Here is a 23,434-nt window from a genome sequence, read left to right as displayed (position 1 = left end):
ATAGCTAGCTAGCTAACTGCATGTCACAATTAGTGGAGACTTATGGTGGACTCTATAGCATAGTGCGTCCGCTTGGCACTGTTTTTAGCCACGCCCCCCACAAATATAATATAATATAATATCGCGTTCGAGGAATATCAGTTAAGCAGCAAAACCCACACGTTTTTATCCATCTCAGGGGGCGGCCATTCTGTCACTTGCTCTCAACTGAAAATTGCATCACAGTTGCTCAAGGCTCAGGTAACGAACTAATCACGGCTCACCTTTTGGCTGCGATGTCTTTTTCAGTTGAGAGAAAGTGGCAAAATGGCCGCCCCCTGAAGTGGATTTTGCAATATTAAAGCAATAATAACCCAAAAGTCTTATTAAGACTAATGGAGCCGCATATGTCATAAAGAAACATTTGGGTTGACTGCCCCTTTAAACAATTTCCTTAAAATATTTTTACCATGAAAAGGAAAATATTCCGTCAATAGCAAAATTCAAAACAAAAATGCTTATTTCCTAAAAACCTGCCAGGCAGTATTTACTTAGCATTGTCATCACACTGCGCAAGAAATCAGACACAAGATTGGTGTATAGAAGAAAATCATTTCATTTTATTAATAGAAACAATACCAGCAGGGATTCAAACAAAATGTGCGTATCACAAACAAAACAACCCTCTGAAAACGAGGGCATACATGTCAGGTTTTAAATATTCATATTGACGCAAAACCTTCAATGCTTTCTGATCAATACGTCCAATTAGCTGCAGTTAAAACGACAAAGACGACTGTCGTCCCGATGGCTGCGTGGTGGCTCGACGATATGACTGCAAAATGTTCCCACAGGAGCCCCCGCGACGTGGCTCACAGTGTGGTGAAAACCATTCATCATTTATTAGACGCTTCTCGCCGCTCCTGCAGTGTTATTTTTACATCGACGCATCTGTGACATTCTGCTAATTCACTCGGGAGACTTTTCTGCGCGCCTGACTCCAAACATTCACCTATAGTTGATGCGTTAATGGGGACAATGCGAACAATTTAACATTTCACTCAAGTCTGTGACATTTGAAGCGTGAAATGTGCATAAAGACGGAACCGCGGAGAAAGTCTGAATTGGCGACGCAGGAATACACGCGCACGCACGCAAACACACACGCTTATTTTAAAAACTACGGAAGATGATTTGGGACAGTGAAGGGGGGGGGGTGTCAGGATTGTGACTTCAAAGTGAGAATTCTCGCTTTAATCTCAGAATTCTGACTTTAATTACAGGTGAGAATTCTGACTTTAACATGTGGGCAGTATTTTATTTTGAAATGGCTTGATCAGAACCATCAAAAAGACCAAAATGGGTGACAATACCGCCTATGGGTTTTAAAGAGAGAATTCTGAGATTAAAGTCAGAATTCTCACTTTAAAGTCAGATTATTGACTTAAAAGTGAGAATTCTGACTTTAATCTCAGAATTCTCATTTAAATCTCAGATTAAAGTCAGAATTCTCACTTTAATCTCAGATTAAAGTCAGAATTCTCACTTTAATCTCAGATTAAAGTCAGAATTCTCACTTTAATCTCAGATTAAAGTCAGAATTCTCACTTTAATCTCAGATTAAAGTCAGAATTCTCACTTTAATCTCAGATTAAAGTCAGAATTCTCACTTTAATCTCAGATTAAAGTCAGAATTCTCACTTTAAAATCAGATTGATTTTAAAGTCAGAATTCTCACTTTAATCTCAGATTTCTAAGAATAAAGTTAGAATCCTGCCAACCTTTTTTTCCGCTTCACTGGCCCTAAAACTCTTCCGTGAAAAAAAAACAATCAGGTTCAATCAATCTAAAAAATAACCTTTCAAATCGAGCCGTATAAAGTGTGTCGTATAAAGGCATATGTACATCATGATGCGTAATCTCATCTGTTTCCAGTGTGAAGGAAGATGTCAATAAAGCGCAATGGCTGCAAAGCAAAAACATGGAAGTGGATGTGACCATGTTGTCGAGCAGATGTCTCGTGTGCACGTTATGTGATATACAAGGTCTCCTACTCTTGGCTTCAGCTGAGGAAAACGGACATATAGAAGCTCTGGACGCCATCCAGTGTCTGTTTAGCTCCTCCCTCAACTTGGCCGGCGAGAGCCTTTATTCACATGAGAAGGAGAAACGGGAGGAAAAGGAAGCATGGCCGCATCATGGCGCTTGGCCCGGGATGCGCAATGGGGCCCCCTCCCCAATTCCCCCTCCGCAAATACCACACAGAATGGGGGACTCCAGCTCGGGGCCATCTGTGCGGGGACGGTGATGAGACTTGGAGGTGGCAGCTTCTCTCAGCAGGAGCAGTTCCCGCAGCCCTTCACACTGTTGAGAATCTCCTCCTGCAGTTTCTTCCTCTCCTCCTCCTTCTGCGAGAGGCGCTCGGGCGCCGGCTTGCTGGCGCTCCTGTTGCCGGTGAGGATTTTGTTGTTCTGGGTGTTCCACAGCTCGGCGTACAAGCTGCCCGGCGTGCCGAGGAGCGTTCCGTGGTTGCCGCGCTCTTTCACTTTACCCTGTCCCACCACAACAACAACAACAACAACAAGAAACCCAAGTTTGCCAAAATCAAAATGGCTGCAATGAGCGGAGTTTTAATAATAATTTTCTTCATGCATGACCACCAACACTGACCACACATTTCAGTGAGCCAGCTCCCCCCCCCCCCTGTAGGATCCCTCACGCCTCCTGAACAACTGTTGCATTTCTCGCACAAAAACACTGACTCACAAACACACACGGGCACGCACGCACATCTCCCACACAGTCCAACACAAATGAAGGTGCCCCCCGCCCATTCAGCCCCCCCCCCCCCCCTCTCCCATGAGCATGCAGAGGTGTCGTTATCTTTCTTGAGCCCGAGACGAGCGTGTTTTTTTTTTTATGAGCACCCCGGGCGGTCCTCTGCCAGCGACACCTGCAAACTCCATGGCGACATCACGCGCAAAACATGCCTCCTCGCCACGACCCTCTGATCCCCGCCATCTGACTCTGGAAACACGGACGCACGCGCACATGCTCGCTGGGAGCCGTTCAAAAGGAGCCTCATTTCATCAGCAAAGGGAGCTCTGATGGAAAATGTCACTTGACTGTTGATACGTTTCGCATTGATGCTCTTTTAAGGCCGCAAGTGATCCCAAGGACGGCCTTTACATATGTTCCTCTTCTCACCTGGCTATTTCGGGAACACAGCGTTGATTGGCCGCATCAGAAAGACTCATTGTTTGCGCTTGTGTTTACAGTGAACTCCCATTTATCTGAGATACGTTCCATACCTATGCCGTGAAACTACTAGTCCAGTAAAAATGGATCTTTGACGTCTATAGCCGTCAATGGCAGTGAAAGAGTAAAAAAAAAAAAAAAAAAAAGTTCTTTAAAATAGTTTTATACCACCCACATGCTATAAGCACATGTTAACTTATTAAAAGACACTTACAAAGCATTCCTTAGCACCTGTTCACACTCTTGCTGTAAAAGAAATCATCACTTTTGGAAATGAAAAAATAGACTTCCACTAGCACAGTTGTCCAAATAAGAGGCTAAGCTACAATCTAGTATTGTCACTATCGAATATTTTTAAAATTGACTATTCAATCGATTCAATTTAATTTTGCACTAAAATGTATTACAAAAGCATTTTTTCCTGATTACTGCTTATGAACCGGTGATTGGTGTTTATTTTGTATTTGTATTCGTATAGGGATTTAAAAAAAAAAAAAAGGGGAGGGGGATTGATGTTTTACTATGTTACCGGTTTGGTCATTGTTGTCCAAAGAAAAAAAATATTTTGATTAAACACACAAATAAGCAGTCTTTTTTTTTCCATTTAGGACTACAGAAATCAACAATTACTGGTGATATGCTGAAGTCAAAGGATTTTGACCATTTTACATAAAAAAATGGTTCCAAATGGTTACTCAATTATTAAAATAGTTGTTAATTACTATGATAATCGATTAATTTTGACAGCCCTAGTTCAAACTGTACATTTGTAACTTTAAGTAAGTAAAAGTGATATAAAAGAGAATTAATGAGACATTTTCCATTTAAACTACTTGTAAGCTTTACATAATAAGGATTTTGGAGCCAATCACCGATCAGCAAGAAAAAAAAGAAGTCATAACCAATCAGTGATCCGATCAGCAAGTTTAAAGAACTTGTCTATTCACTGTTGAGTCGACCCCACTATTCACGGGGTTTTGTGACTGGCCCGACCCCAAAATAGCCTAAATAATTGACGCCCACTAAAATACAGTGTGGGGGGTGGGGGGGGGGAACAATTGACGACTACAATGTAGTAGCAGACCTCTTTGAGATCATCATGCCGCCTTCCAGCAAGTGCAAATTGATGACAGGACAATTTAAGTAACGTTTTTGAAGAAATATTGGTTCATAAACACAGAGTTAAAAAAAATCTGTGATTTCTGGAGTAAATGTTGTTATTAACATGTTTATTTAATGTTGCAAAATCCAGGCGAACCCCTGTGGTTTTGCACTAAAAAAAAATTGTTGACACGCATATATAAATGTAACAATCTCCCAGTGGAATACAATAACAAGTGTCCATGTCCATAAATTTTCAGTCGTGGCAGTGATAATAAACAGAAGGTCATTTGAGTGGAGACCGTCATGCAAAATGTGCTAATTGGACTGGCCATTAATAATGAGCAATTAGTGTGTTCCCCGCCGTTTTTGCGATTCACAGATTTTTTTTTTTAGGAAATTTATCCTGTGACAACGATAAGCGATTATAAACCTTTTGAGGGAAGGCATAAACGACTCACAACGACACTTTTCATTCAGCGGAAATTACCACAAAAAAAAGACACCAAGACGACGTACCTCACTAAGCACAATGATCTCATCGGCGTCTACAACGGTGGAAAGCCTGTGAGCGATGAACACCGAGGTCCTGTCTTTCACCATCTCCTTCATTGCGCTCAGGATGTTCTGAAAAAAGAACCAGCATTATTTTTTTTTTTTCTTCATAGTGTTCTACTAATACGAAATGTTGCAATAATGGAGGCCTTGAAAAAACAACATGACTAAATTCAGTTCACTCACAAATACTATGGAGGATCAAAACTGCCAGAAATTCAAAATAAAAGAATGACTAAATAAATAAATAAAATAAAAAAATAAATAAAAGTGAAAATAAAAAAGTGAAAAGTGAATATAAATAAATATAATTTGAAAATTAAATCCCAAAATATAAATGGAAATAAAAACAAAAAATAAATATATACATAAATAAATACATTTGTATAATTTTTTTAATAGATTTGTTTATATCCGTTTACATATGTTAATTCATAAACGCACTCGCACCAACAGGAAATTGTAATTAACACGGTCTAGCGTGCCGCTCTTTACTCCCAAAAGCAGAAATGGCGTGCTGAACTTTCTCATTAAATGTAACATTTACAAAGACTGAGGGGGTTTAAGCCGAGCTGGAGCTTAAGGAGGAGGAAACAGCGGCAGGTGGCAAGGGGGAATATGTGCAGTGGTGTGTGAATGAAGGGAGGTGGGGGATGTCACAGTGATGCAGAATTATCATGTGCACCTTTGGCAGGTGACTGAGTGGGTGTTTGTTCTGTTAAATATGTATGCCTGCACCTCTTCTGTGATGGAGTCCAGAGATGATGTGGCCTCGTCGTACAGCAGGATGGGCGGATTCTTCAGTATTGCACGGGCGATGGCAACACGCTGCTTCTCCCCGCCTGAAATAAAACAATGGATGTCATGAAACAATGCAAACAGACCGCAGCGGGTAGGTATGAAATTATGAGCGAAAGGTCTCCCCCTGCCCTCATCGGATAATCACCTCAGGCAGAGAGAAAACGCACCGCAGCAACAATTCTGCATGACGGCTACAAGAGGACTTTTATTTAATTGTGAAGAAAAATCAGCAGGAGACTTTGACTCAGCCTTTGTTACATACAGGCTGTGTGTGGCCTTTTGAATGCAAGCGGCTTTTAGAGACATTATAAAACGACGCCAGCAGTGGGGAATGTCAGAGAAAGAAGTTTGAAACCCAGACTGCCACCAGCTTAATGATAAATTGACAAACTCAGATTAATGTTACAATTCTTGACAAGTGAAAATGGAATGGAAATCAAAAGTGGAACATGAAGTTTAGTTCATCACAATGTTTGATTCCTTTTCATAGCCCAATATCGATTCAGAAAAACAAAAATTTATCCTTTTATGTCTTTTTCCTTGAATTCATGTAAAAATCAAATTTTACTTAAGGCCTCAATGTTTATTTTTTGTATGTCGTCGCTTTCTTGAAATTCACGATTCAAAGGAATCTAAAAATATTTTCTTACATGTTCGAAAGACCTAAATTGCACGTTAAGACAATTCAAAACCTTTCTTAACTTATATTAACAATTATTCAACAAAATGACATTTAAATATACATAATATAAACATAAAACATAACATGAATGAAAATCAATCAAAGTGAATCGTGACTCGTAAATCGAATCAGGCCCTTGTGAATCGAATCGATGCATTATCGATATGGGCTGTTCGGTCCCTGTACGACTGGAGTCAGAGTTTGGTCCGCATTGCCGGCAGTAAGTCGGATTCGTTTCCAGTGAAGGTTGGACTCCGCCAGGGCCGCCCTTTATCACCGATTCTGTTCATAACTTTTATGGACAGAATTTCTAGGCGCAGCCGAAGTGTTGAGGGGGTCCGGTTTGGTGGCCTGAGCATTGCATCTCTGCTTTTTGCAGATAATGTGGTGCTGTTGGCTTCATCAAGCCGTGATCGCCAACTCTCACTGGAGCGGTTCGCAGCCGAGTGTGAAGCGGTTGGGATGAAGATCAGCCCCTCCAAATCCGAGACCATGGTCCTCAGTCGGACAAGGGTGGCGTGCCCTCTCCGGGTCGGGGATGAGATCCTGCCCTAAGTGGAGGAATTCAAGTATCTTGGGGTCTTTTCACGAGTGAGGGCAGGATGGAGCGGGAGATCGGCAGGCGGATCGGTGCAGCGTCTGCAGTGATGCGGACTCCGTATCGGTCCGTTGTGGTGAAGAAGGAGCTGACTCGAAAGGCAAAGGCTCTGGATTTACCGATCGATCTACGTTCCTACCCTCACCCATAGTCACGAGCTGTGACCGAAAGAACAAGATCCCAAATACAAGTGCCCGAAATGAGTTTCCTCCGTAGGATGTCCGAGCGCTCCCTTAGAGATAGGGTGAGAAGCTTGGTCATCCGGGAGGGACTCAGTGTCGAGATGCTACTCCTCCACATTGATAGGAGCCAGTTGAGGTGGCTCGGGCATCTGGTTCGGATGCCTCCTGGACTCTTCCCTGCAGAGGTGTTCCGGCGGGAGGCCCCGGGGACGACCCAGGACACGCTGGGAGAAATTATGTCTCTCGGCTGGCCTTGGAGCACCGTGGGATCCCGCCGGAGGAGTTGGTTGAAGTGGCTGGGGAGAGGGAAGTCTGGGTTTCCATCCTAAAGCTGCTGCCCCCGCGACCCGACCCCGGATAAGCGGTAGGATATGGATGGATGTTTTACAATAAGGAACTAGAAATTCTAAGAATAGAAAATTGCCACTAATTTTGAAGGACAAATGCTATTTTGGGATATATAGGTCTTAATTTAAAATGATCTGTCATTGTTTTTTCTGGAAAATTTCATGTTTCAAAAGTACTAGTGGTTTTGGTACTTGTTAATAGTATTGGTGACAACTCAAGACTTGAGTACTCGTACTGGTATCGGTCTGAAAAAAGGCAGTATCGAACATCTCTAGTTCCTCTACATCAAATTCAAACATGCCCTTTATGGAACTTGCTTTGTATTCTGGGGCACCATCTTGCTCGCTTCCATCAAACTGTTCCCACAAAAAAAACGGAATTGTACAAAATGTCTCTGTATTCATATTCAAAGGGAAGAATAAGGTTTAAGCCAACTCATGATTGATGAACTATTTGAAGAATTGTGCCTCTCTCAATGGATGATTCATGCCTGGCTCCCCGCTGTGCATCACCGAGCGCCGGCCGTTTTAGCCACAGATAAAAAAAAATGAATAAAACAAAAACACGCTATATACAAAGTCCTAGTTCATTTTTTCAATGATGACCATATTTTAAAACAGCGGCCATTAAATCCTAACAAACCTGACAGCTTTAGGCCTCTCTCCCCAACTTGGGTGTCGTAGCCATGTGGCATCCTGAGGATGGCGTCGTGGATGCCTGCAAGACGAGCTACTTGGTAAACATCCTCCGCCGTGGCGTTGATGTTCCCGTACTGCAGGTTGTAGAAGATAGTGTTGTGGAACAGAACAGCATCCTGACAACATAGAGAGGTGGGGGGGGGGAAAGGAAGCTTCAGAGAAAATATTGTTATTGCTGCAGCGACGGGAACAGAGTGCTTTAGATACAAAGACAAAGGTAGGAGGGAGAAAGATTAGTATGCAAATGAAAAAACATTGTACCATCTGTTCTGTTATCTTGTGAGCACATTGCCGGGAAATCTAAATGGAATTTAACTCATTTTAAAAGAGGAAGTCACCCCCCCCCCCCCAAAAAAAAATTGGACAATATGTTCTATGCAGCCCTACTAGTCTAAATATGGTATTCTGGTAGATGTTGTGTTAGTGGAATGTGAGTTAAAGGGATACTTGACCCATTGAGCTGTTTTCAGCATTATAAAGTTATTTTTTTGTCCAGAATGAATGTGATAACTTTATTATTTTTCATGCACAATTAATACCTTTAAAACAGATTTTTCCACCACTTACTGTCGACTGAAGATGACATCACCTGTGCTGAGGAAATAGGTAACGACCAATCACAGCTCACCTGTTTTCTGGATTTCAGCAAACTGAGCCATGATTAGTCGTTAACTACTTCCTCAGCACAGGTGATGTCATCTACTTATTTTAAAGGTATTAACTGTTCATGAACAATAATGAAGTTATCAAATTAATTCCAGACAAAATATCTTCTTACTGTTGAAAATGGCTCGATGAGTTAAGTGTCCCTTTAAGGAGCAATCCATCAGTTTTTATCCATTTTAGGGGGCGGCCATTTTGCCACTTGCTGTCGACTGAAGATGACATCAATGTTGCTCAGGTCACAGGTAACAACCAATCACAGCTCAGCTTCAGAAAACAGGTAAGCTCTGATTTGCTGCTGCCTAAGCCCTGAGCAACATTGATGTCATCTTCAGTCGACAGCAAGTGGCAAAATGGCCGCCTCCAGAAATGGATAAAAATGGCTGGATTTTTCTGCTTAACTCATATTCCACAAATGTAATATTAATCAGAATGTCATGTTTAGACTACTGATGTCACATATAATACATTATTGTTAAGAAAAGTTGACTTCCACTTTAACATGCTGTTGTTGGATATTAACATAGAGAAAATAAATAAAACTCAAGTATGGTGGATGTTAATAACTCATACTGTCTTTATCGCATTGCATTTCCGACCTGCGGCACGACCCCTAAAGCCTTCCTCAAGCTCTCAAGGCCGACGTCTCGGATGTTTTGCCCCCCGATGTAGATGTTCCCCCGCTGGGGCTCGTAGAAGCGGAACAAGAGCCGCACGACGGTGCTCTTCCTGAATGCAGAGATGAGACCAATCATCAGCAGCGGTATTCTTACACTCCAGCGGGTGGAGACTTGTCAGCATGAACAATTGTGTGACCGTCTGTATTCCTGGCGACTTACCCGGAGCCGCTTCCACCAACTATGGCCACCTTCTTCCCAGCAGGTATCTCGAAGGTCACCCCATTCAGGACTTTCTGGCCTTCCAGGTATTCAAAATAAACATCCTCAAAGCGAATGGTGGACTCTTGTGGTGTGATGCTTAAAGGTGGGGCTAGATCCTTCTCCTGCAGAAAATCACAAAGTTGACTGATGATGAAAAAAGAAGAAGATACAAATACAGTCACGAGCACACAAGGCCGGGCATGATACATAGATATTTGATGCAACGTGACGCCAACGCAACACCTTGAAAAGATGGATAATGGTGGGAAAGAAAGAAAATCAAAAGAGGATTAAGTGGTACTTTAAAAAAAAAAAAAAAAAGGACTGATTCTTCACTCTTGGTGATGACTGACTGATCAATACACATGAAAACCTTAGGTACACAATGGGCTCGGCTCTCAGCATAGAGATAAAGCCAAGGTCAGTAGCCAATAAAACGCTGTCCTTACGCTGAGACTGAAAGCCTGTTCTGCACAAACTAATAGCAACATAATCACCCAAAAGCCTGTAGCTAAGGCCGAGAGTGGAACGCTCATCCTGGCTTCTTTTAAGTTGAAAAAACCTTCCAAAAAGTCCGGCCCGTTGTTCGCTAGAAAACAACATGAATGACAGCACAATCCCGCTCTGCCAATTAATACAAACAACTCACAGTGCATTAGAACAAACAGATTGCAACTTCACCCCTCCCACATGCAGAAAAGGCTAAATAATTTATTTGGTGGAGTAGTTAAAGGGGTGGCGTGGATTATTTTAAGTACATAATGCAAATGTTGAAAATAATGCATAATGTGTTCAGTCAATAATGACCTGTTGGGCTGCGCCATTCTCCGGGGAATCACAGATCAGAGCAGTACTGATGAGTGGAAAAAATAAGAATCATTATTACTGGCTGCTGCAATTACAGGCCGGACATCTCAATAGTGCTCAGAGTGCCAGGCAGCAAGCACACATTTGCACTTAAGTGGACCCTTCTAGCGCAAGATGGGCTGTCAGGACGTTCCATAAAAATAACTGACAGCCACTTCCACGGGAGAAACAAAAAGCGTGCCTGTTCAAATCAAATCTGCATTGACAATGTTTAAACAGTAAACATCTGAATATGTATTTAAAGTGTACTCGCAACGTGCCAGGGTTGCTGAAAGGCGAGCAGGAAAAGCCTCTACAGGCTCCTTACAGCTTTTCTGAGATTAAATTTAAGTTCTTCTGAAGAACTTTCAATACCATTGTCCAAGTTTATTCAGCATCTTTCGGCTGTGCTTACTTGTGTATTGTTTATCACATTAAAGGGGCAAAACATTTCTTTACAATATGTTCTTTGTGGCCCCACTAGTCACGGCATTTGTGGAATACAAATTAAGCAGCAAAATGCACCAGTTTTTAATCCATCGCGTTGCATCTATTTTGCCACTTGCTGACAGCCAATCACGTCTCACCTGTTTTCTGGGTTTAGTCATGTGACGATCGCAAGCTGAGATGTGATTGGTCTTTACCTGAGCCCTGAGCAACTAATGCCATTTTCAATCAACAGCGAGTTACAAAATGGCCGCCCTCTAAAATGGATAAAAACGTTTTATTTTATTTTACTGCTTAATTCATATCCCACAACCCATTATTAATCAGAATGACCTGTACTGTAATTGTAAGAATTTATTATTATTATTATTATTATTATTATTATAATGAAATTAAAATAAAAAAAAATGGGAAGAATTGAGGTGGCGCCGTGGCAAAGTGGTTAACCAATTTGTGTCACATTTCTGGGTTCAAATTCAGGCTGTGGCCTTCCTGTGTGGAGATCGCATGTTCTCTTTGCGCTTGCGTGGGTTTGTTACTGGTACTCCGGTTTCCTCTCACATGCCAAAAATCGTCAAATTGTTTCAAAAATCTTTAAATTGTCCTTGGATATCAATGTTTGATTGTCTATATGAGCCTGCCATTGGTTCAACCGCGACCCTCGTGAGAATAAGAAAAGTAGAAAATGAATGAATGGATAAAAATTAAAATAAAAAGATGCGATGGAAGTGACACTGTGATTGTACAAAAACGAATGATTTTGAAAGTTTTCTCTTTTTCATCACACAGCGCTTTCTATACTGAACAGTATTTAGTTGAACTGCATAGTTAAGGTGAGACCTTGTCAGAATAACAAAAGGGAACACACACGCTCTTGTCAATGAACTCGGCAATGTGAAGAAATTAATGTCAAAATGCCATTGAAGTTACCTTGATCTTGGTGTCAATACTGAGCAGTGTGAAAAGCGTGTTCATGTCTATAAGAGCCTGCCGCGTTTCTCTGTACACTGTGCCCAGGAAGTTTAGAGGGAGGGAGAGCTGGAAGAGCAGGCCGTTCACCATCACCAGGTCGCCCACAGTCATCGTACCTACACGTCAGCAGCACAGCAAAAACATCATGGATAATCTTCTTCTCATACTTAATATCATAAACCTGTGTTTCTTCATTATTGTTATGCTACGCCCACCCCTGGAAGAAGAAAATATTTTGCGCCCCTCCCCAACTCTCCATCGTGACTATAAATAATCATTTATCCATAAAATTGTTGTAAGTAAACCTCAGCAGAGGAGCTAATACTCCTTGTGTACTCGCCACTGCCACCTACTGTAGTGGATGTGCAATTACACTTTTTTTCCCCTTTTTTTTTACTATTTTAGTACTTACGTATGTTTTTGTCCGATATTCCGGATTCCGCCCACATTTTAGAAGCGTGCATGTTAGGTTAATTAAAGACTAGGGTTGAATTTGAGCGTGAGTGGTTAACTGTCTTCTTGTGAAAACTGGACATGGACATAGGATAGTAAGAGTATCAATATCAAATGTTGGTGTATATATATTGTAAAGTCAATCTTTATTCCCACTAGAGGGTGAGCCGAGCTGCTTATTAGAAAGGCCAATGTTACAATACAAACCAAACAAGCAGAAATATGGTGACAATCACTGTGGCCTCACCCACCTGCTGCAATGCCCTTGCTTGCCAGCAACATGATGCCGGTGAGGCCAGCACTGAAGATGACGCTCTGGCCAAAGTTGAGCATTGCGAGCGTGGTCGTGGTTTTTAATGAGGATGACTCGTAGCTTTTCAGGAAGCCATCGTACTTTTGGGCTTCATACTTCTCGTTGTTGAAGTACTGGCGTGAGAAACACAAAGAGATGGTGATAAGAATGACTCGGAGACAGCCCAGGGCTTTATGATGAAAACAATGTGTACGTTAAGCGACAATGAGAGAAACGCAAAATGTGGTTGGGGTTGGAGGTTAAGGAAACACAGAGTGCAGTGTCAGACAGAGAGACAGACAAGGGTGCATTTGTTGTCAGTGTCCGCTGTGAATGGAGTCCAAGTCTCGGTTGGCCTGGCCACTCAAACACTTCACGTGTTTATCTTCATATTCTAAATGAAAATCAGTACGGTAATAGAACAAAATTCGCAGACAACTATGAATGGCATCTTAACGCCTCCCAATAAGGAACCCCTTAAGTGCTGAATCACATAAGCAACCCTAATTTTGATTAAGACATACAGCTATCACTTCAAGAAAAAGCCTCATGAATCTGCTGCAAGCACATTGCTTAAACACAGCAAATAAAACTCCAACCATAAAAAGCTCCCTCCTCCACTCCACCGCCAATTACCCACTAACTGACAAACATTGCATTTGTTCAGTTGCACTATTGTTTTTCTGCTCAGGCAAAGTGGGCGATTTGCTTTTTTTTGCTACCGACTGTTTGGCTACGGACATGCCATAGATTGGAGTCGAAGCGAAGGCAGTGGACCTGCGGGTGGGGCGGAGGATTTAGCGAGAGAGAGAGAGAGGAAAATGTAGCACATGAAGAACAAATAGAAGCAAGCGCAAGGAAGCCACCATGTTCAGGTTTCTCATGGATCCCTTTGTGGAAGTGGAACGGATTTCTGAGTGGGCGGAGATCTAATTACATATGCACTCACAGCTCAGAGTGATGCTAAATTCGGCCACATTGACACAGATGATACAAAATAACACAGAACAAAATGTAAAAAGGAAAACGGAATACAAAATAACAGCAAAGGAAATAACATGGGTGCCAAAATATATCCGGAGCAATGAACAAAAATCCTTCGGCGCCAGCTTGAGAGGTGATTTATTTGTGTGTGTGCAAATAGAAAAATACAACAAAGATGCAGAGAATGAGGCTTAGAATGGAGCAAGATGCATGATATCCTCACAGAAGATGAAGTCGAAAGAAATTGTGACATTTCTTATTGAAATAAATGTTCATTGCATAAAAAGTAAATAATTATATTCATTGTCTATTTTATGCATTCATATTTTCTACAGGGTAATATAATTGTAATATATTTGCATTTTGTAGTTTACTGGAACATGAATAAGATAAGACCATAGTGTATTAGTAACATAGGTGGCAAATCCAGGTCCATAAAGTAAAACCCTGCCGCAGTTTGGCTTTAGACCCTGGTGCTCGTTTACCTGCTAGGGAGCTAGTAGCTAGCTAGCTAGCACCAGGGGCTAAAGCCAAACTGTGGCAGGGTTTTTACTTTCTGGATTTGCCACCTCTGATTACTAGTACTGATAGAAGTGTACTGATTTCATTAATGATATCATTTATTTATCCGATTTTTTGGTTCACTTAGCAATCTCAATTTGATTATCTTTTCTCTCTTAGAAAAAACACATCCACAAGCTCACTGGCAGACACATAACGAGTTATATTGTATTACAGGATGTATTGTATTCATTCTTGTTGGTTTGTATATAAAAATAAGTGCTCTTAAACCTCTCTTGATAAATGTGTTTTGGATTCATGAAAGGGGTCCTGTTTTGTTTTATTTATTTAATTTATTTAATGTAATTTATTTAAAAATACAAATTGTAGTGCTGTTTTTTTTAATTATTATTTTCTATTGCATATAACCTTTCACTGATTCACTGAAAAATATTGTCTCTCTTCAAGATTTGTATGTAAATACCCCTGCTTCAGAATTAGTGGAGTGTCATTACATGATAATCGAATCCGTGTACAATTACAGACATGATAGATGATAGACGTGTTCGGCAGTCATTGTGGTCAATCAATATTTTTGCTTTGCGGCAAATCTTTTGCACTGACTGTAAAAGGTATGCAAATAAAAGGAGCTAATGAAATAAAGTTTTTAGGTATTATTATTGATTACCAAACAAATCTAATATGTATTTTTATTCATTTTTATTCTATGTTATTTATTTATTTGATCAGGGGGCAGATACCACAAGTTTCACATCTTTCTGTCCCCTTTAATTTATTTTTTAAAGAATAAAATAAAAAATTTGAATTAAAATGAAATCGAATTGAATCATGCAAATGTGTGTGTGTAGAACCCTAGGCCAGAGATCTAGGCCAAACTACTCTATGGGGTTTTTGCATACCACCTGGGTAAAATGCGACTGATGATGCATGGCACACAAGATTGTATTATCCAAACTCTGAATAGGAAAAGTCATTAACTGTATACAGTTGATGTCATTCCACCCATCATTTTTTAACATTCTTACCCATGATATGCATGTAAACATCTTGTATTGTATATCTGTATACAGTGTTGTGCTACATATTGAAAAAGGTTGACAAACGTAAACTTCTTAATACAGTGTTATGCTTAAGAAAGTACTTGGTATGTCAAATACCTTTGTAAGAGAAAAGAAAGACTGAGGAGAAAGTGCTGTATGAAATTGATTCTACCGGTCAAACTCTTGTCATAGTTCCGGACTCAAACGAGCAGAAGCAAAAGACGAGAACAAAAAATGAAGGGAGGAGGGGCGCAATGAGGATGAACTGAAAATAGGGTTGAAGTGTAGAGGTGTGTGGGTAGGTGTATGTGATATCACCTTGACAGTCTCATAGTTAAGCAGAGAGTCGATAGCTGCGTTGCCTGCTTCGTTGTCTGCTTTGTTCATTTCTATGCGGAAACGAGTCCTGTGCACAGAAACAAAAGAGCACTTTTGCTATTTAGCGATGCTAACAGTAGTGAATCTATATATTTAGTGTACAACATGGTACAAATCATCACATTCAAGTATGTGCATGCTAAATGTTACCTCCACTGCGTCATGAGGATGGTAAACAGGGTGTACGTGGATAATGTACCCAAGGCCACGGCCGAGAACGCTCCTCCACACTTGTAGAACTGCACAGGACGAAAGCGGGTAGGGGAAAAATGTTTTATCATTCGCAACTTAACAGCCCCATGAAACAAAGTCAAGCAAGCACATCAAGTCCACCATGCTCCAGTGCTTGTGTCAAAAGTGACTTTGTGGCCACTTCACAATGAAATAGGGTGCTCCAAATGGAGGGGAAACGACAAGAACTAATCGTGCTAATGCTTTAGCTATGTGGGCAATGAAGTCTGTCCTCATTACATCCAACTGACATTATGGTCCAGGGTGGAATAATAAGACACAGCTATAGACGAGCAGGTATTTTACTGCCGGGGGAGGGGGATACACTACAGGAAGACATTAAGCTGCAACAAAGCTTCGGGATTCTACATTGATGCTAATGGGCTCCGGGTTGCCCACCCAAAGAAAACGCGGATTCATCTAATGAAAATGAGACATCCTGGAATTAATATCTTGACGTTCTGCTGCAAAGTGTGCCAAGGTGATGAAAGGTGCTGGGTATTGGAATAATAATGGGACCGCACGAAGAATGAACACTGTGAGCAGCTTTTGCCTTTTCAGACATTCTGATATGCCAAACAGCATGAGAAAGATCTTACCAGGATGGCACTCACTAGTCCCATTTCAAAGACTGTGGGGCCCAGATTGAAGATGAGGGCACCAAGGACAAATGAGATGCCCCGGGTGCCACGGTCGATGGCCTTGGATAGTGCTCCCGTCTGGCGGCTGAGATGGAAGCCCAGATCCAGATTGTGCAAGTGGAGGAAGACGTTCTTGGCGATGCGTCGGATAGAGCTCTGGGCCACTTTGCCGAACACCATGTTCCGAAGCTCGTTGAAGAAGGCCGCACAGGCCCGTGACAAACCATCTGGGACAGGGCAGGACACAGGCAATTACACACTCAGACGCTGAAAAGCTGGGTGGTTAAAAAAAAATAAAAAATAATAACTATTCTTGTCATAATCTCAGGGCAATGGTTAAGGATACATTTTAGTCAGAGGCTGGGGATTATAAGTCAATTTTTGCTGCAGAAAAATGAAGAAAGTCGAGTATAATGTGTATACTTTACATATATTTTCATCAGCGACATTTCTACACATTTTTACGCTGTCGTTAGAATAAAGCCGATAAAAAAGTAGAACATCACTGATCTTGATCTATCTAGTAGGGATGTAATTACATCCAAACATTGTTTGTGATAAGATATTATCAGTTTATCACGATAAGAACCAGGCGATATTAAAAAAGGTCAAAATAATGTAAAAAAAAAAAAAGGAGCTCATACTAATAAAAAAAGCACAATATTGTGCTTTTGTACATAGCCACAATGCATGTAAACAACATACAATCTCTAACAACACTTCATATTGAGGCACTTACTTGCTAATGCACGCACACATCAAGTTCCTCCACATATTGACTAGATTCACAAGCGTATTACATTCCCCTTCATCTGACCATTAGCGTGGATTTTAAACATGCTGGTAATTAGTTGTGTTCCAAACATTGTAAGGTATGATCTCAATTTCACCACTGTCTGAGAATGAGAAGAATTGACACATCCTAGTTTAGTAGCTGTAGGATCATCAGATACAGTATTTATTCCAGCACATTCACAAAAGAATGGCTAATGGTCGGTTACAAATTTAGTTTGAAAGACATCTGGTCTTTTTTGAGGTGATTTCACTGTGACGAGCTTGTCTTATGTGACCAGAGTCAGGTAGTAATTGCCCTGTCTGTCGGTCTTCGTGGGTCAGTAATGTGGCGTTAAATAGGAATGCTCATCAAATGAACAATGTGTCCACATCTGACAAGGTAGGATGAGCACAGGGCTACCATTTCAGCCAAATTACACACCCCGCCACATACGCGGACGGGCCCAGAGCATTGCAGAAAGGGTGCAAAGAATACAATTCCGTTCTCGAAGAGCGTCTTGTACATTCTTTCTTTGTCATCCTATTTCATCTTGTCTGGAGTCCTGTTCGTGTGTTCCAATTATTCACCAAGCACTACTGAGCAAGATCTAAGTGGGCTCATTAAAATAAGTGGCTACAGGGCTAAGTGTATCCAAGCTGATCTCACTCAAACACAGAGAGTTGCAGTACGCGTCAGGTCACTATTTTCCCGATGTATTTATGCTTTTCATTAGCACCTCAGGAAGAAAAAAAATACTTTAATCAGAAATGAACTTCTTAGTAGAGCCGCATCTCATCTCTGACTCCTATTTGGTGCACAGGGACTATTCGGGCAACGAGAAATAACGAGTACAAGGGGAATGAGGGAGAGAAAAAAAACATGCCTGGCCTCCATCAAAAACACAACATAAAACAAATCAAAATCTCTATGTCTGCTTTAGAAAAAAACATCTGCCTTGAGAGGAAACGGTTGCCACATTGAAAAGTTGTCAGTACATATGTGCAGATTAAAATAGGTCAACTCAAATACACACTCTAACAGAGCGCATAATGTAAATAAAACGAGGATAAGGCAGAGATTGTGCAGCGGCATTGATGTGAGTGTGTCGGGAAAGGTCAGCCTGGAGATAATAGGCAGTCCCATAGTCCCCTCTGATGAGCACGGCACCTGCTAGTGCAACAAAAGTCTGTAACTCACAGCCAATCAGCATGGCCGTTGCCATGGTAGCCACCGTGCTTGCCGCATCGTTCAGGTTCAGCATGTGTCCCGACATCTGGTTAAGCTCGTCCACTGCATACTTAAACATGAAGGGCACCGTCACATTGGTGATCTGGGAAGGCAGAGAGGGAGGATGGGGGGGGGGGGGGGTGAGTCTCAAACAGCCCACCAGACTACAACAACAACAAAACAATAATTCTGTGCTCCTAAAAGTAGATGTTTTTTTTTACAATAAACTAGTTAAGATGTATCATATCATTTCCATTTACAGCACTAGTAGGACTCAATTGACAGAATTCTCAATGTCCGATTAATCAATTGGGCATTCCTGTAGCAGTCTCCAAGGAGGCGCTTTGAAATGATGTTTTAACAAACTAAAACCAGTTTTATTTTCCAACATGCATATGAAAGCTTTACACACAGTCTGTGCATGCCCGTGAACGCTCCCTGACTTGTCTGCTGGTGCTCCTGTGCTGGCTGGTATTTCCGGCTAATGGAACTGAATTGGGTATTAGGGCTAATTAAAAGCACAGGGACAGCTGTGTGAGTCAACCTGAGCACTTTGTGACACATTAGGGCAGACAGAGAACCCAGGAGCAACGCAGACGAGGCACTTTCCTTTCTGCCTTGTTTCTTAGATGTTCACTCGTCAAATGCTGCATGATATCATTGAATATCAGTAAAGTAAATAAACAACCGGTACATACAGTTACTCACAAATAGCCACATGTATCCATCCATACAGCCTACATACACACAGACACACAAACACAATGTATAAAGATGGATATTAACTCACCGGGGTTCTCAATTTATACACCTGACATGGGTTTTATATTCTAGCAATGGAAGTCCTGGCTCTCATTCCAAAAAACAAAAAATGGCTGCCACGACCAGATCTTATTATCAAAGGGTTTATAAACACCCCCTCATCTAATCTACTAACTCATTATGAGGTTGGAAAAGGCAGGGACTGTGTTGAACCATGTCAATCTGTACCTGGTGATATGTCATCAGGCAATTTATTGGGTCAATTTATTGTAATTCTGCTGATTGAAAAATGGACTAGAGTCCACACAGATGATGCCTCCATTTAAAGTAGCAGTAGCAGGAGGAATCGGGGTGACCTGCATCAAACCAGGAAATCAATAATAATATTTGTATTCTATTTTTAACGTTGGATGATGTGATGTCACCTCTTTAACACACGCTAGAGGAAGCCATGCTCAGGGGACGAGCCTGTTTGGCAGCTGTAAATTTGTGTTTGACCTTAAGGAACGCAAATGTCCTCAAGGAAAAAAATTGTGGTTAAGATGCTTTTAGGGGGAAAAAATTAACAAAACACTGACAACTCATATTAGCTGGGGCTTAAGCTTTACCAACAGGCATTTATTTATATATTTTTTAGCAATTTATATTTATATATATATATATATATATATATATATATATATAAATATATATATATATGAATCAATTTAACAATTCTCCACACAAAGTGAAACGTTTCTCAAAAGGAAATTACATGACAATGACAAAAATAAAGCTACATGCTTCCATGTTTGTATTTTAGTGCGCACACAAGTAACGCAGCAGCTCTCTGCAAGGGTGCGGGTGTGCCAGGTAGCACTATAGCTCCAACCTTGAATGTTTGCCTGTGAAGCTTTTAATACCAGAAAGCAACCTTTTACTGTAATGCCCTGTGGTGGGAGATTTTAGAGCTCAGGAACACTATTCAATTTCCACCAGCCAGTTCGCCAGTGTTTAATACCAAGAAAATGTTTAGTCTGATCGCAACATTTCATCCGACATAAACATTGCAAGTACAGTCTCCAAGGTGGATCACCTATGGGAGTGTAGAGTGCATCTGAATGCAAGAAAGGAAAACGGATGCAAAACATGATCTGTAAAGACTGGAATTACTTCAGCTACCACGAAGAGGCAGACAAAGAGGCATGCCAACATACTGTAGCTCCTACAAAGCCAAGGACTCGATACAGCACATTAATTTTATATTCACTAAGGTTCACATTTTGCACCTTTACACTGAACAAAGTACAAGGCCAAAACGAGCAGCATAAAGAAAGATAACTGTGTCCTCACGTTAGCGACGTGTATGTATGTATACGCCTGTGTGAACTAAGCTATGAGTCCTGCCTCCTAATTAAAAAATAATAATAATACATAAATAAATAAATACCAATCTGCCAAAGAGCACAAACTGGCCTCAAGAGATGTTGTAGACTGATGGAAATACTTTTGTTTTTTAATCCAAAAGCCGCAAACAGTTTGTCAGACGACCCCCCCCAAGCACTAAATTGAAAACACTGAAGACTGTAATAATAAAGTGGAGTGCCAAGGCTGCTGTGCTGGATGATGAGTCCCGGCTGCGCCAAACAGATCTAGTGGGTATGGTGGCACATGGCAGAACAAGCTTGGGGCTGTTCCCAACACCTCGGCGCAGGGAGTGCAGAGAGGCGGAGGCAGATTCACAAGGTGGTGAGGGGTGCAGCGGACAGCAAGCTGGCTGGCTTGAGGTGACAAGGGGATGTGGACAAGGTGAGAGCAGTCAATTGGCCTGGAAGAAAAGTCACCTGGACGGCCCGCCGCACCGCATCACCCTCCTAATTCAGGCAGTATATGACATCCTGCCTAGCCTGGCGAACCTTTTCACCTTGGGAGATGGCGAGGGGTGCTGAAACCCATCGCAGAAGCCATCAGCAAGTGTATCAGCATCTGCAGCCGAGAGCGAAATACCAGCGACGCAATAGCTTTTGTCAAGGCTGATAAGATATTTTGGTCTCTGGGGCCACGAAAAACATCCTCACAATGGAGGTGCCAACGTCATGGGACGAATTTGTGGGGGAGGCTCATGAAATTTTTATTTGAATACATGTTTGTATTAAAGCCGAGAGTTGAATAATCATAATCAAACATCCCAAAAGATTGTTCGGCATCTCAAATAAAAACAGAGGAATTAGAAGTGCAGCCTCTAAAACATGAAGCTGAAGTTAAGAAGAAAAATATAATGTCTAGTTGTCACTCCAGGGGGGTACGTGAGATTTTTAAATACATTTCAGTAGCTTCCATGCAAAAATCCTTATAAATAATAATGAAATAATTATTAAAATTATGTAAATATTTCAGAAAAGCATAAGTTCATAATCATAAAATCAATGTTATATTCAGTAGGTTATTCGATTTCATTGTCCTAAAATACCTGATTTTCCCGAATGGTTAGACACAACCTGTTATATGCCACCTAGTATCACCTGTCAATCATTTCAAAACTTTATTTAAAATTAAGTTAGTGATTTCTTTTTGAGAACAGATCTTCGCTATGAACCCAAATGAGGTCAGTTTGTGGTAATAATTTTAATGTGCACAAATATTTATAAATAATTTATTATTTCTGTTTTATTAGTTATATCTCTTTATTTCCAAAAAGTCCAAGAGAGACCACTATACAAATGAAGATCCAACGTTAGATAAATCAGACAATTAAAAAAAGAAAAAGAAAGATAAATCAGATAATGATGCCACAAAACTCTATTTGAAGTATTTTCTGTTTTTCAACAAAAAATCCTTTGCGCTAGTTGGGGGGCACATGGCTGAAAAAATACTTCACAGGGGGTACATCAATGAAAAAAGATTGAGAACCACTGGTCTATGATATCACAGAAAAGGAATAGTCTTGGATAGTACCTTGGCTGCAGCTAGCAGCCCCAGAGAGATGACAACACGGGCCCGTAGATCAGGTCTGTCCTTTGGCCACACGTAAGACAGCATGGCAGACAGGATCGTAGATGTGTTCACCTCTTTCAGCTATGGAGAACAACAACATTCTCTTATTTAGTTTGAAAACAAATAGCTTACTCTTCATACAACATAACATTACATAGTTTTTTTTAGTTTGTTTTTTTACTTGTGACAGTTAATAATTTTAACTCCTACATACATTGGTTGTCTTTGACTCTTTCACATGTCAATGTCTACAGGGTAGTTATCAAAAAATCACCATGCAGAGCTGAAGAACCAGTCTGACACTACAAGTCCCATGAGACACCTGGGCTGTCATCCCATCTGAGAGCGGAGCGCCCACTGGTGCCAGTATGTCTATTTACCAACACTCCAGCACACACCTGCCACAGGGACTCTCCGCGGGCCAAAGTTGATGCACTAATTCCTCTAATCCATTCAATATGGACGCTCCGCGTTACAACCCGGCAGTATGGCAGCAAATTTCGCGACCTTGTTCTCAACATCTGTCTTTGATCAAATTCAATTAAGTAATACGTGACGCTGCGAAGACAGGATTAACATTTACTGCAATTGTGGAGGTTTCTGTCACACAAATGGGGCTCAGGTAATGACATTTAATGTTTGTAAACTGCGTATGTAAATTCAGAGTGTAGACATAAAAATACCATGAATGGTTTGGCTGCATTAAAAAGAGAAACTTTAACTCATTTGCTCCCAAAAACATACAAATAAATATTACCAGTGTCCCAGTGTACCAGTGTTTATGTTTTTTTTATGCTAGAGCATACATTAGGCTTTGATGCAGCCTCTGAACTGAAGAGAACGGTTGAAACAATGGTAATTATGACAAAAACGGCCAGCAGGTGGCAGCAGGATATAAGAGATCAACTCGGGCCATGTTGCAACAAGCTCTTTTTGCTTATGTTTTAAACAGATTTGTGAATAATGATGAAACTTAGCTATAGCTTCTAATGCTAATTGCTGCAAAACGGAAAAGGAAAGAAATGTACTTTTTCCTGATGAAAGAAGAAAATTGAATCTTTATTTTGGGATGTTCCATGTTTTTATAGCAATAGAACACAATATTCTGTGGGCCTTGCAAAATCAGTCAAAATCCAGTAAAACCG

The 23,434-nt window shown here is 41.0% G+C and overlaps 1 protein-coding gene across 2 annotated transcripts in view; it reads right to left on the bottom strand.

Moving 5' to 3' along the window:
* Positions 1-23,434, bottom strand: part of abcb7 (ATP-binding cassette, sub-family B (MDR/TAP), member 7) — a 29,571-nt gene that overhangs the window by 3,653 nt on the left and 2,484 nt on the right. Inside the window, exons 4-16 of one of the 2 annotated variants that reach the window (XM_086085595.1) lie at positions 22,251-22,370; positions 18,525-18,657; positions 16,511-16,779; positions 15,831-15,919; positions 15,621-15,708; positions 12,716-12,890; positions 11,970-12,127; positions 9,705-9,868; positions 9,465-9,594; positions 8,147-8,318; positions 5,632-5,735; positions 4,858-4,965; positions 578-2,531 (exon numbers count right to left, since the gene is read on the bottom strand). In XM_086085595.1, coding sequence (XP_085941721.1) covers positions 2,313-2,531; positions 4,858-4,965; positions 5,632-5,735; positions 8,147-8,318; positions 9,465-9,594; positions 9,705-9,868; positions 11,970-12,127; positions 12,716-12,890; positions 15,621-15,708; positions 15,831-15,919; positions 16,511-16,779; positions 18,525-18,657; positions 22,251-22,370 — 1,929 coding nt within the window. In that variant the 3' untranslated portion in view covers positions 578-2,312. Of the gene's footprint in view, positions 1-577; positions 2,532-4,857; positions 4,966-5,631; positions 5,736-8,146; positions 8,319-9,464; positions 9,595-9,704; positions 9,869-11,969; positions 12,128-12,715; positions 12,891-15,620; positions 15,709-15,830; positions 15,920-16,510; positions 16,780-18,524; positions 18,658-22,250; positions 22,371-23,434 lie in introns of those variants that run through there. The other variant, XM_086085596.1, reaches the window with a different exon arrangement.

This window comes from Leptonotus elevatus, chromosome 9, assembly GCF_054856555.1.
Source record: "Leptonotus elevatus isolate MCC_2025b chromosome 9, RoL_Lele_1.0, whole genome shotgun sequence".
Classification (NCBI taxonomy): domain Eukaryota; kingdom Metazoa; phylum Chordata; class Actinopteri; order Syngnathiformes; family Syngnathidae; genus Leptonotus; species Leptonotus elevatus.
The sequence above is the reverse complement of the archived record's forward strand: the minus strand, read 5'-3'. Positions and strand labels throughout refer to the sequence as shown.